Consider the following 12,604-nt stretch of genomic DNA (forward strand, 5'->3'; position numbering starts at 1 on the left):
AGATGGGACACAGTCTGTTTTCTGCATACTGCATGGACTTGCTGTTCTGGAACCACAAGGTAATCGCAGCTGACCCTCAGCAGCCATTGATTATGATGTGACCCTACCTTCTTGACATAGTTTATAGGACAGAATAGGAGCTCTGAATAAATTTACTAGACCTTTAAAATCAATATTGAAAAAGAAAGATTATCTCTTTCTTGCTGACTGGCTAGACTTGCAAGTTGTAGCTTGGGAGCAGCTGGTGGCTATGTGTGCTGCTGTGGTCAGAAGAAGCAGAAGCAGCTGTCTGCAGAGGGAGAGAAGTGAAGCAGACTCTCAGAGAGATGCAGAGAGGAGAGATGGAAGGAAAGACTACCGGGTCTTCCCACAGCTGTCCTATTCCTGGTTCTGGTCAGTTCCTGAGCCTAGTTACGTTCCTGATTGGGAGTTCCATGAAGCACCCCTGAATCCTTAAATGGGATCCCTATTTTGGCCTAAGCTTTCTCAAGCGGGTTTGGGTTATTTGTTTGAAGTGGTTTAATGAATACAAACAATAATAACTGCTTGGCATCTTTATACTTCTGGGACAATGAGTAAGCAAACCTGAGGAGAACCACAATTATCCGCCTTTTTGAGAAAGCATGATTTCTTGAAATGAGAAACACTGTTACCTTTGTAGTCATGTGAAATAGCATTTATTATTAATTTGGTTAATAATATATAACATTTATTCAGTTTATGTTTTTTATTTGAAACATTTCTTCAATTTTCAGAAATTTAAGAAAATAATTTAGCTATATTTTCAGTTCCAACCTAATATGAATGAAAGTTCATGAAAAACTGACTATTGAAGCCAAATGCTAGATTGCTTCCCACAGGGAAGAGCCTGAGAGGAGAAAACCAAGTTTCCAGAGAAAAAGAAGCAAGAGAGATAAAGGAGTGTATGTGTATGTGTGTGTGTGTATCTCTGTGTGTATGTGTATGTGAGTGTGTGCATGTGGTGTGTGTGTGTGTGTGTGTGTGTGTAAGAAAGAGAAATAGAGACCTGACTCCATCTGCATCACTTGAGTCCCCAAATCTACTTTTTTTCCTCACCTCCACCTTCTCACTTAAGTAGGTTTTTGCTGGGTTTCTTTTATTCTTAACAGTAAGGTTCCTGACTATGCACCCAGATTACCATTAGGATTAATATCTAGATTACAATCTTATTACTATTTACTAAAAATTAGAATTCCAATAAACTATGGTTGAGAACATTGGCTATGCAGTCAAAGAGACTCAAATCTAAATTCTAACTCTATCACATACATACATATCTGTGATCTTGGATAACACATCCTATTTTGGTTTCTGTTTCCTTATCTGCAGCATGAGAATAAATTATCATCCACACTTCTCAAGCTTTTGTGAGAATTAAAAATGTAATGCATGTAGAAAATGTAATATGATGCCTGGCTAGTAGTAAGAGTCTGATAACTGTTGGCTGCTTTATTCCTGTGATATAGAACATTCACTTACTTTGAGGTATGCCACTAAATCAGCTGTCTTTTGCCCTTTAGTCCTTCACTTTTTCTTGTCCTATGTCTTCCTTCCTACTGTGAGATCCAGAATATTAAGTTACATGAGATAATCAACTCACCCGTTCCTGAATTTCATCAAGAATTAAGCTATGAACATATTCTGTGGTAGTAGTTGGAACAAATTCAAGTTTATACTCTGCATCTTGTGCCTCAGAGATAATGGCATCTACTTTTCTCTTACTTTGAAGAGGAAGCATAAAATTTAGTACCTAAGAAAGAAAATAATGTGAATTGTAAATAGTTGAATATTTTCATTTTATTATATATTTTAGCCAAATCCTAATTGGACATCTGTAAAAATCAGCAAATACTGGAAGCAGCAGAGGATATAAAGAGACTTCTTTTCTCATTAAATCACTGCTAGTTAAATAGCCAACAGGAAGACCAGGTTTTGAAGATCATTTCCACAGCTTACCAAAAATTTTCCCTTCTAATATCTTGCAGGTAAGCTTCCTGCTTCTTTGTCCTATGTAGTGGACATTGTGCTGCCCCCTCCAGCATCAGTCCCACTCCTTTCATGCTGGATGCTAGCCATGCAGTTTGGAGGAAATTAATCTCTCCTTCAGAAACAAATATGGAGTCTGACTGATCACTTGGCAAATAGAACATGGCTTTTTTGGCCAAAGTGATCAGATTAAGGTTGTATTAGTCTATTTTCACACTGCTGTAAAGCACTGCCCGAGACTGGGTGATTTATAAAGGAAAGAGGTTTAACTGACTCACAGTTCAGCATGTCTGGGGAGGCCTCAGGAAACTTACAATCATGGCAGAAGGTAAAGGGGAAGCAAGGCAATTAGAGCTATCATCATCCTAGGCAGGGATATCTTTGAGAAATGACTGAGTTCTGCCCCAGGCCCTTGTGACTCTGCTTAAAGCACACATTCCTGCTGACTCTTGTACCTGGGGCAGCAAAATAGTCACCAACATGCTCTTAACGAGAAACAACACACTGAGCACAGTGGAACTGTACTAGGCAACCCCCGCAGTCTCAGGCTGCGGTGGGCGTCTGTCCTGCATGCGACCCAGACCACCCTGACCCCTGGGCCTGCCTGCCCAGGCCTGCATGCTGCACACTCCCTGTGTTTGTGCAGATCCTGGCCAGTATGAAGTTGTTGCTCTTGTCTTGTCTTTTCTTACAGAGTCTTCCTCCCTTTATAGAATGTCAACCAAAGAGTGCCCTCCTCCCCGCTCAGCCTCCTCTTTAGCTAGCCTCCCCATCTCATCACTGTGCATGTCTGTGACCTTTGGTAATCATTTACAGTACCACATAGAACCCTGTATTGTGCACACAAGGCAGCAGGAATGAGAAGCATATGAGAGTGCAGGAAAAACCACAATTTATAAAACCATCAGAGCTTGTTAGAATTCACTCACTATCAGGACAACAGCATTGGGAAACTACTCCCATAATCCAATCAATTCCTGTCAGGTTCCTCCCTTAACACCTGGGGATTACAGTTCAAGATGGGATTTGGGTGGGGACACAAAGCTACACCATATCAAGGGTGAACTTCTGACTTTAGTTGATTCCATCAGATAGCGGCCCGGCACTTTTATTTATAGCTGAGAGACATGTGTACTCAGAACCCCCGTCTCTTTTCCTTTCTCTCTATATACAAATAGAGAAATAATTGGCTTGTGGAGCTTTTGACAATCATGTCACAAATGCCTTAGGATGAAGCCTACACATAAGGAGGCTCAGGAAAGAGAATGAAAGAATTGGTTCCTTGGTAACACCACTGAACCACTAGATCATACCTCCTTGATATCGACCCAATCTCTGGAGTTTTTAGATGTATATGCCAATAACTCTTCTGTTTGCTTAAGCCAGTTTGAGTTCAGTTTTCTTGGGCTTACGGTAAATATACCCAAATATTTATTGATCATACAGTAGTTTGTTGAAAATGAATTAAATTTGCTCCAATTATATACATAATTATATATATATAAAAGAAATATATGCATTTTTTTTTTTACCAGATGAAGAAGCAAAACTCTAGAAGAAAGCCCAATGCCATACAATTAATTAATGACAGAACCTATTAGCCTCAGGTCTGTACTCTTTTATATAGTGCTTTACCTTCCATCATCTACCAGGGACCAGAAAATGTTTTCTGTAAGAGCCACATAGTAAATATTTTAGATTTGTAGCATATACAGTCTCTGTCACAACTACTCAACTTTGTCCTTGTAGGAAGAAAGCAGCCATAGATGATACGTAGAACATTGTCATGGATGTGTTCCAATAAAACTGCATGCATACAAAACAAGAGGCAGGTTGGGTTGATTCTGTGGGCTGTAGTTTTCCAATCCGTTTTATATCATTGTCTCTTTGTGGGCATTTGGGAAGATACAAATATATTCTGGCTCCAAAGGAAATGATTGTATTTGTTCTGCAACTTATTACAGAAATTTCCCTAGCTCTAGAGTTTGCCAAAACATAACCAGACCTTTAGGGACAATTCCAGCTCAGAAAATGATTTCCTAAACTTGATCTTGGTGGTCTAGAATCAACCATCACTCCCTCTGGGATATTGAATTGTTACTGTAGTATCCTCTCTACATGTCTTGAAATGCTCTGACAATGGAAAAATGCGTAAGAGCAAGAGGCTAGTGTGAGGCCTGCAGTCCCCTCCATTATCTCATCTAAAAGCTGATTATGCTTGTGACAAAAAGACTATAGAACTTTTCTTAGAAATTAAGGATGCCCAATAGTCTTAGGTTAATTTTGATTAACCAAAACACACAATACTGGAAAATAAATAATAGGTTTTTGTGCAGTATAAAAATGATAAAATAATTGTAGAGAAATAATTAAAAATTTTTCCAGTATATAGTTACCTCTAAGCATCGCAAAGGTGATGGAATTAACTTCTCTCTTAGCAGCTTAGTGTCAATGAGCAGCAATCCTACATTTCTGGTGGGTCTGAGAGCTACTGCATCCTTGTGCTGTTTGTGATATTTTTCCAGTTGTCCACTAAAAAAGTTAACATCTACATAAAAAAATCACATAAAGCATAAAATATACCATATTGGATTTTAAAAGATCATTACAAAATATTTTAAAAATCATTGCAGTAATAAACTTACACATATATTTATAATGTTATTATCAGTACTTAGAGTATCTCATATAATTTAAAAATGCTAATTTGGACTGCTTTATAGTATTTTATTCTGGTGATAAAGAAACTAATATTTTATAATATAAATATGTTTTCTGGCTCCTATGAAGAGATGACAGAAGAAAATAACCTGTAAGTGCATTAGAGAATCTAGTCTGGAATTGACTAGATGTCAGAGTTAGGTTGGTTTCAAGTTGGGCTTAATCTGAATGTTCTCTCCCACATGGTATCTCAAAGTAAAGCATTTTGAGAATATTAACAACAACAAAATTTGAAACATGAGAGATCACACATAGCTAAAGTTATCTCGGTTCCTCTTCCCAACACATCTCTCTGTCATTCCTGCACCCTACATCATGGTCAAAGCCTTCATCAATTTGCATATGCTGCTGTTGCATTTTGATAATCTTCTTGCCTCCATTTTCTCCCTCATCCAATCCACCTGGAACCAATGGAAATCTGATTATCCTTGAATATACTCCCATAATACTATCAGTCAAAAATAGCTCTCTATCTAAAGCATATACAATTCTAAACTTCTCTGCTTGTCTTTCAAAATTCTGTACCCTCTGGCCTCTAAAAATTTAGCTAATTTTATTTCTAATTACCTCCTCCATTTGGATCAAATTGATTTCCCTACTGACTACCCTTTTTCTTCCTTCCATAATCTTCCTCCATCACCCTAAAGAGAAAAGGGTGCTGTTTCTTGTCTTTATTCATGCCACCTTTATTCATGCCACCTCCTCTCCTGATTATAAGGGGTAGTTTGATACAGTGTAAAGAACACACCAGAGAAAGTATTAGAAGACCTGAACTCAGGTCTCTAACCCATGTGTGGCCTTAGGAAAGTCGCTTAGTCTTTCTGAGCTTCAGCTTCCTCATAATGTAAAACAGAAACAACAATTATCTCCCTTACGTCAGAAAGTTTTGATTTGTGTATTTTTGAAAGCCGAATAAATTAAGATGTTAAATAATCTGAGAGGTCCTATGGTAAGGATACCTGTATAATGCTGTGTTGCCTAGTATTTTCCAAATTTTTTTGAGCACCATCTTTATTTCATGACATCATGTAATTATCCTTCAGAACAGTGCCAATGAAGACAACTTTGGGAACCACTGATTTGGTCCCAAACTCTTATTTTATACATAGAGAAAACTGAGATCAATTGAGGTCAAATGAGTTGGCTCTGGCCACATAGCCTTAAAGGAATAAAAGATTAAAGCCGATAGTTGAGAAATACTATTTCTCTTTGAAATTGAAGAGAGGCAGTACATAAAACGATTAAGCAGACAAGCTTTCAAGTCAGAGAAATTGGATTCTAAACTACTCACTAGCTGTTTAATCTTGAAGTTGCCTCATCTCTATAAATCTGTTTTATTTTCTTTCTTTATTTTCTTTTCTTTCTTTCCTTTCTTTCTCTCTCTCTCTCTCTCTCTGTCTTTCTTTCTTTCTTTGACAGAGTCTCGCTCTGTTGCCAGGCTGGAGTGCAGTGGCACGATCTTGGCTTACTGCCACCTCTGCCTCCCAGGTTCAAGCTATTCTCGTACCTCAGCCTCCTGAGTAGCTAAGATTACAGGCACATGCCACCACACCTGGCTAAGTTTTATATTTTTAGTAGAGATGGAGTTTAACCATATTGGCCAGGATGGTTTCAATCTCCTGACCTTGTGATCCACCTGCCTCGGTCTCCCAAAGTGCTGGGATTACAGGCATGAGCCACCATGCCTGGCCTCTGTTTTCTTTTTATAAAATGGCAATACTAATACTCTGCTCAGAATTGTGAAGATTGGATGAGATGTCTAAATATTACTTAGAGCAGTATCTATTATGCTGTAAGTGCTCAGTTAAATGCATAAATTACTAGTAAACACCGGCACTTATAGGAATTTGATGGTGGGATGTGGCTTATTGTCAGGACGCCAGAACCTATCTGCTGCTCATTCTTGGAGGTGGGACAGGCAGCAATCTGGCTAAAAGTTCAGTTAGACATTTATTAAGGATCTACAATATGTGCTAAGCAATGTTGTAGTCATTTGAGGATATAAAATACCAGGTAAGGATGATATCTAAGGGCAAAGCCCACTTCTATAAGCCTCTGGCAACTTAGTGATTTAAGATGTATTGGAGGTTCCAAACAGAGGAGGAGCACAGAAGTTAGGAGTCCAGGCCAAGGTACTCCAAAGTCCCAGCCATCAAAGTATTGGAACTGGGAGATCTGGTTTCAGCATTGGGTTTCAAAGGCACGACTGGAAAGTCAAGGTAGAACTAGCTGAAGAGCAACTTGGGAGTCAGGGGACTTCGCCCTGATGGGAGCTTGCTGAGAGATCACAGTTATCCAATGTGAGGACTGTGGTAGCAGGAGGCTAGGAAGCCTTGGGCTCAGGATATGAGTAGAAAGCTCAGGGATTAGAATGGGCTATTTTGATCACGCCTCCTTTTTGTGCCAAATGCCAGGCTCCATGCCCTGTTGCCACTGTGATGCCATGCCTCAGCACGGAAAGTGTCACGTCCTATGTCCCTGTCAGTGTGCTTCTGTTCAGCATACACTAAGTCTCTGTGTGATAGTGTTGCCAAAGAACAATGGAAGTAGGCTTGTCTAAATTTTGTTTTCTAAATTGGGGCCCCATTTTGGTCTCTCTAACAACTTGGTATCTTGAAGACTCAGACTTCTGCCAAGATGGCCGAATAGGAACAGCTTTGGTCTGCAGTTCTCAGGGATAGTGATCCAGAAAGCGAGTGATCTCCACATTTCCAACTGAGGTACCAGGTTCATCTCACTGGGACTGGTTAGACAGTGGGAGTAGCCCAAGGAGGGCAAACTGAAGTAGGGTGGGGTGTTGCCTCACCCAGGAAGTGCAAGAGGCCAGAGAACTCCCTCTCCTAGCCAAGGGAAGCCACCAGGAACTTTTCTGGACACTCTAGCACTCTGGCTAAGATACTGCTCTTTTCCAACAGTCTTCATAACCCACAGACCAGGAAATTCCCTCTGGTGCCTAAAACACCAGTGCCCTGGGTTTCCAGCACACAACTGGATGGCCATTGTACTGCAGCAGTATTTTTTTTTTTTTTTAAGTCTCATACCCTAGTGGAGCCTGGAACACCAGCGAGACAGAACCACTCATTCCCCTGAGAAAAAGGGGGTGGAAACCAGGGAGCCAAGTGATCTGGCTCAGCAGGTCCCACTCCCATGAAAACCAGCAAGCTAAGATCCACTGGCTTGAAATTCTTGCAGCTAGCACAGCAGTCTTAGCTTGACCTTGGGCTTTCGAGGTCAGTGGCAGGGAAGGGTGTCTGCCATTACTGAGGCTCGAGTAGGCGGTTCTAAACTCACCTGGAAGTTTACACAGCAACTGGGTGAAGCCCACAGCAGCTCAGCAAAGCCACTGCAGGCAGACTGTGACTAGATTCTCTACGTGCTGGGCAGGGCATCTCTGAAAAAGGCAGCAGCCCATCAGGGACTTAAAAAAAAGCCCCCATCTTCCTGGGACAGAGCACTTGGGAAAAGGGGCAGTTATGGGTTCCACTTCAGCAGACTTAAATGTCCCTGCCCAGCAGCTCTGACAGGACCAATGGCTCTCCCAGCACAGCACTTGAGCTCTGATAAGGGGCAGAGTGCCTGCTCAAGTGGCTCCCTGACCCCCATTTATCCTAAGAGATACCTCATACAGGAGAACTCTGGCTGACATCTGGCAAGTACCCTTCTGGGACAAAGCTACCCAGAGGAAAGAATATCTGCTGTTCTGCAGAGGAAAGAATCTTTGCTGTTCTGCAGCCCCCATGGGTGATTCCCAGGAAAGCAGGGTCTGGAGTGGACCTCCAACAGACCTGCAGCAGAGGGGCCTGACTGTTAAAAGGAAAACTAAAAAACAGAAAGAAATAGCTTCAATATCAACAGAAAGGATGTCCATTCAGAGACCCTATTCAAAAGTCACCAACTTTAAAGACCAAAGGTAGAAAAATCCATGAAGATGGAAAGAAAAAAGCACAAAAAGGCTGAAGTCGCACCAAAAACCAGAAAGCCTTCCCCTACAAGGGATCACAACTCCTCACCAGCAAGGGAACAAAACTGGATGGAAAATGAATTTGATGAATTGACAGAAGTAGGCTTCACAAGGTGAGTAATAACAAACTTCTCTGAGCTAAAGGAGCATGTTCTAACCCAATGCAAGGTAACTAAGAACCTTAAAAAAGGTTAGATGAAATGCTAACTAGAATAACCAGCACAGAGAAGAACATAAACGACCTGATAGAGCTGAAAAACACAGCATGGGAACTTCGTGAAGCATACACACATTTCAATAGCTGAACTGATCAAGCAGAAGAAAGGATATCAGAGATTGACGATCAACTCAGTGAAATAAAGTGAGAGGGCAAGATTAGAGAAAAAAGAGTAAAAAGAAATAAAGCCTCCAAGAAATACGGGATTATGTGAAAAGACATAATCTACGTTTGATCAATGTACCTGAATGTGACAGGAAGAATAAAATCAAGTTGGAAAACACTCTTGAGGTGAACTTCCCTAACCTAGCAAGGCAGGCCAACATTCAAATTCGGGAAATACAGAGAACACCGCAAAGATATTCCTCAAGAAGAGCAACCCCAAGGCACATAACCATCAGATTCACCAGCATTGAAATGAAGGGAAAAATGCTAGAGGCAGCCAGAGAGAAACATTGGGTTCCCTGCAAAGGGAGGGCCATCAGACTGACAGTGGATCTCTTGGCAGAAACCCTATAAGTCAGAAGAGTAGGGTCCAATATTCAACATCCTTAAAGAAAAGAATTTTCAACCAATAATTTCATATCCAGCTAAACTAAGCTTCATAAGTGACAGAGAAATAAAATCCCTTACAGACAAGGAACTGCTGAGAGATTTTGTCACCACCAGGCCTGCCTTACAAGAGTTCCTGAAAGAAGTACTAAACATGGAAAGGAACAACCAGTACCACCCACTGCAAAAGCATATCAAATTGTAAAGACCATCAACATTGTGAAGAAACTAACAGGCATCAACTAACAGGCAAAACAACCAGCTACCATCAAAATGGCAAGATCAAATTCACACATGATAATATTAACCTTAAATGTAAATGGGCTAAATGCCCCAATTAAAAGACACAGACTGGCAAATTGGATAGAGTTAAGACCCATCAGTGTGCTGTATTCAGGAGACCCAACTCACTTGCAAAGACACATAGGCTCAAAATAAAGAAATGGAGGAATTACCAAGCAAATGGAGAGCAAAAAAAAAAAAAAAAAGAAAAAGAAAAGCAGGGGTTGCAATCCTAGTCTCTGATAAAACAGACTTTAAAGCAACAAAGATCAAAAAAGACAAAAGGGCACTACATAATGGTAAAGGAACCAATGCAACAAGAAGAGCTAACTATCCTAAATATATATGCACCTAATATAGGAGCACCCAGATACATAAAGCAAGGTGACCTACACAGAGACTTAGGCTCCCACACAATCATAGTGGGAGACTTTAACATTCCACTGTCAATATTAGACAGCTCAACGAGACAGAAAATTAACAAGGATATCTAGGACTTGGACTCTGATTTGGACCAAGCGGACCTAACAGACATATACAGAACTCTCCACCTGAAATCCACAGAATGTACATTCTTCTCAGCACCACATCTCACTTTGTCTAAAACTGACCACATAATTGGAAGTAAATCACTCGTCAGCAAATGCAAAAAATGGAAATAATAAAAAACAGTCTCTCAGACCACAGTGCAAGCAAATTAGGACTCAGGACTAAGGAACTTACTCAAAACTGCATAACTACATGGAAACTGAACAACCTGCTCTTGAATGACTACTGGATAAATAATGAAATGAAGGCAGAAATAAAGATGTTCTTCAAAACCAATGAGAATGAAGACACAATGTACCAGAATCTCTAGCACACATTTAAAGCAGTGTATAGAGGGAAATATATACTATTAAGTGCCCACATGAGAAGTGAGGAAAGATCTAAAATTGATACCCTAATATCATGATTAAAAGAACTAGAGGAGCAAGATCAAAAAAACTCAAAAGCTAGAAGAAGACAAGAAATGACTAAGGTCAGAGTAGAACTGAAGGAGATAGTGACACAAAAAAACCTTCAAAAAAATCCATAAATCCAGGAGTTGGTTTTTTGAGAAGATCAACAAAATAGATAGACTGCTAGCCAGATCAATAAAAAAGAATAGAGAGAAGAATCAAATAGATGCAATAAAAATGATAAAGGGCATATCACCACCAATTCCACAGAAATACAAACTACCATCAGAGATTATGCACATAAACCAGTAAATATGGAAGAAATGGATAAATTCCTAGACACTTAAACCCTCCCAAGACTAAACCAGGAGGAAGTTGAATCTCTGAATAGACCAGTAACAAGGTCTGAAGTTGAGGCAGCAATTAATAGCCTACCAACCAAAAAAAGTTCAGGACCAGACAGGTTAACAGCCAAATTCTACCAGAGGTACAAAGAGGAGTTGGTACCATTCCTTCTGAAACTATTGCAAACAATACAAAAAGAGGGAATCCTCCCTAACTCATTTAATGAGAGCAACATCATCCTGACACCAAAACCTGGAAGAGATACAACTATAAAAGAATATTTCAGGCCAATATCCATGATGAACATTCATGCAAAAATCCTCAATAAAATACTGGCAAACTGAATGCAACAGCACATTAAAAAGCTTATCCATCACGATCAAGTCACCTTCATCCCTGGGATGCAAGGCTGGTTCAACATACACAAATCAATAAATGTAATCCATCACATGAACAGAAGCAAAGACAAAAACCACATAATTATCTCAATAGATGCAGAGAAGGCCTTAGACAAAATTCAACAGCAATTTATGCTAAAAACTCTCAATAAACTAGGTATCTATGGAACATATCTCAAAATAATAAGAGCTATTTACAACAAACCCACAGCCAATATCATACTGAATGGGCAAAAACTAGAAGCATTCCCTTTGAAAACTGGCACAAGACAAGGATGCCCTCTCTTACCACTCCTGTTCAACATAGTATTGGAATTTCTGGCCAGGGCAATCAGGCAAGAAAAAGAAATAAAGATTATTCAATTAGGAAAAGATGAAGTCAAATTGTCTCCATTTGCAGATGACAAGATTGTATATTTAGAAGACCCCATCATCTCAGCCCAAAATCTTCTTAGGCTGATAAGCAACTTCAGCAAAGTCTCAGGATACTGAGAATACAGACACATAAAATATATGTGGAAAAATCACAGGTATTCCTATACACCAATAACAGACATAGAGTCAAATTGTGAGTGAACTCCCATTCACAAATGCTACAAAGAGAGTAAAATACCTAGGAAAACAACTAACAAGGGATGTGAAGGATCTCTTCAAGGAGAGCCAGAAACCACTGCTCAAGGAAATAAGAGAGGACACAAACAGATGGCAAAACATTCCATGCTCATGGTTAGGAAGAATCAATATCATGAAAATGGCCATGCTGCCAAAAGTAATTTATAAATTCAATGCTATCCCCATCAAGCTACCATTGACTTTCTTCACAGAATTGGAAAAAAACACCTTAAACTTCATATGGAACCAAAAGAGAGCCCACATAGCCAAGAAAATCCTAAGCAAAAAACAACAAAAAAAAAACCAAAAACAAAACAAAACAAAAAAAAACCCAGGAGAGAGATCCAAGATGGCCCGTTAGGAGGAGCTCAGGATTGCAGGTCCGAGTGAAAGCACAGAGGGTGAGTGGACGCTGCATTTCCAGACGGATTTTTACTGCCCACAGACCAGGAGATTCACAGGTGGAGGAGCCCCATGGGTCGCCAGCGCAGCTGTTATGGCTGGCGTGGCTGTTTGGCCTGCGCCCTGGCGCAGCGGTTCCCAGTGCAGAGTGAGCAAGACTGTGTCC

The 12,604-nt window shown here is 40.1% G+C and overlaps 1 protein-coding gene across 1 annotated transcript in view; it reads right to left on the reverse strand.

The window, feature by feature from the left end:
• The window catches only part of LOC110569221 (dynein axonemal heavy chain 6-like), a 208,451-nt gene extending 203,967 nt beyond the window's left edge, over window positions 1-4,484 (reverse strand). The window contains exons 1-2 of the mRNA XM_064371611.1: window positions 4,404-4,484; window positions 1,622-1,771 (exon numbers count right to left, since the gene is read on the reverse strand). Coding sequence (XP_064227681.1) covers window positions 1,622-1,759 — 138 coding nt within the window. The 5' untranslated portion in view covers window positions 1,760-1,771; window positions 4,404-4,484. The remainder of the gene's footprint in view (window positions 1-1,621; window positions 1,772-4,403) is intronic.
• Window positions 4,485-12,604: the final 8,120 nt, after the last annotated feature.

Source organism: Aotus nancymaae, unplaced genomic scaffold (assembly GCF_030222135.1).
Source record: "Aotus nancymaae isolate 86718 unplaced genomic scaffold, 86718_ANA_hifiasm-v0.15.2.pri h1tg000141l, whole genome shotgun sequence".
NCBI classification, from domain to species: Eukaryota; Metazoa; Chordata; class Mammalia; order Primates; family Aotidae; genus Aotus; species Aotus nancymaae.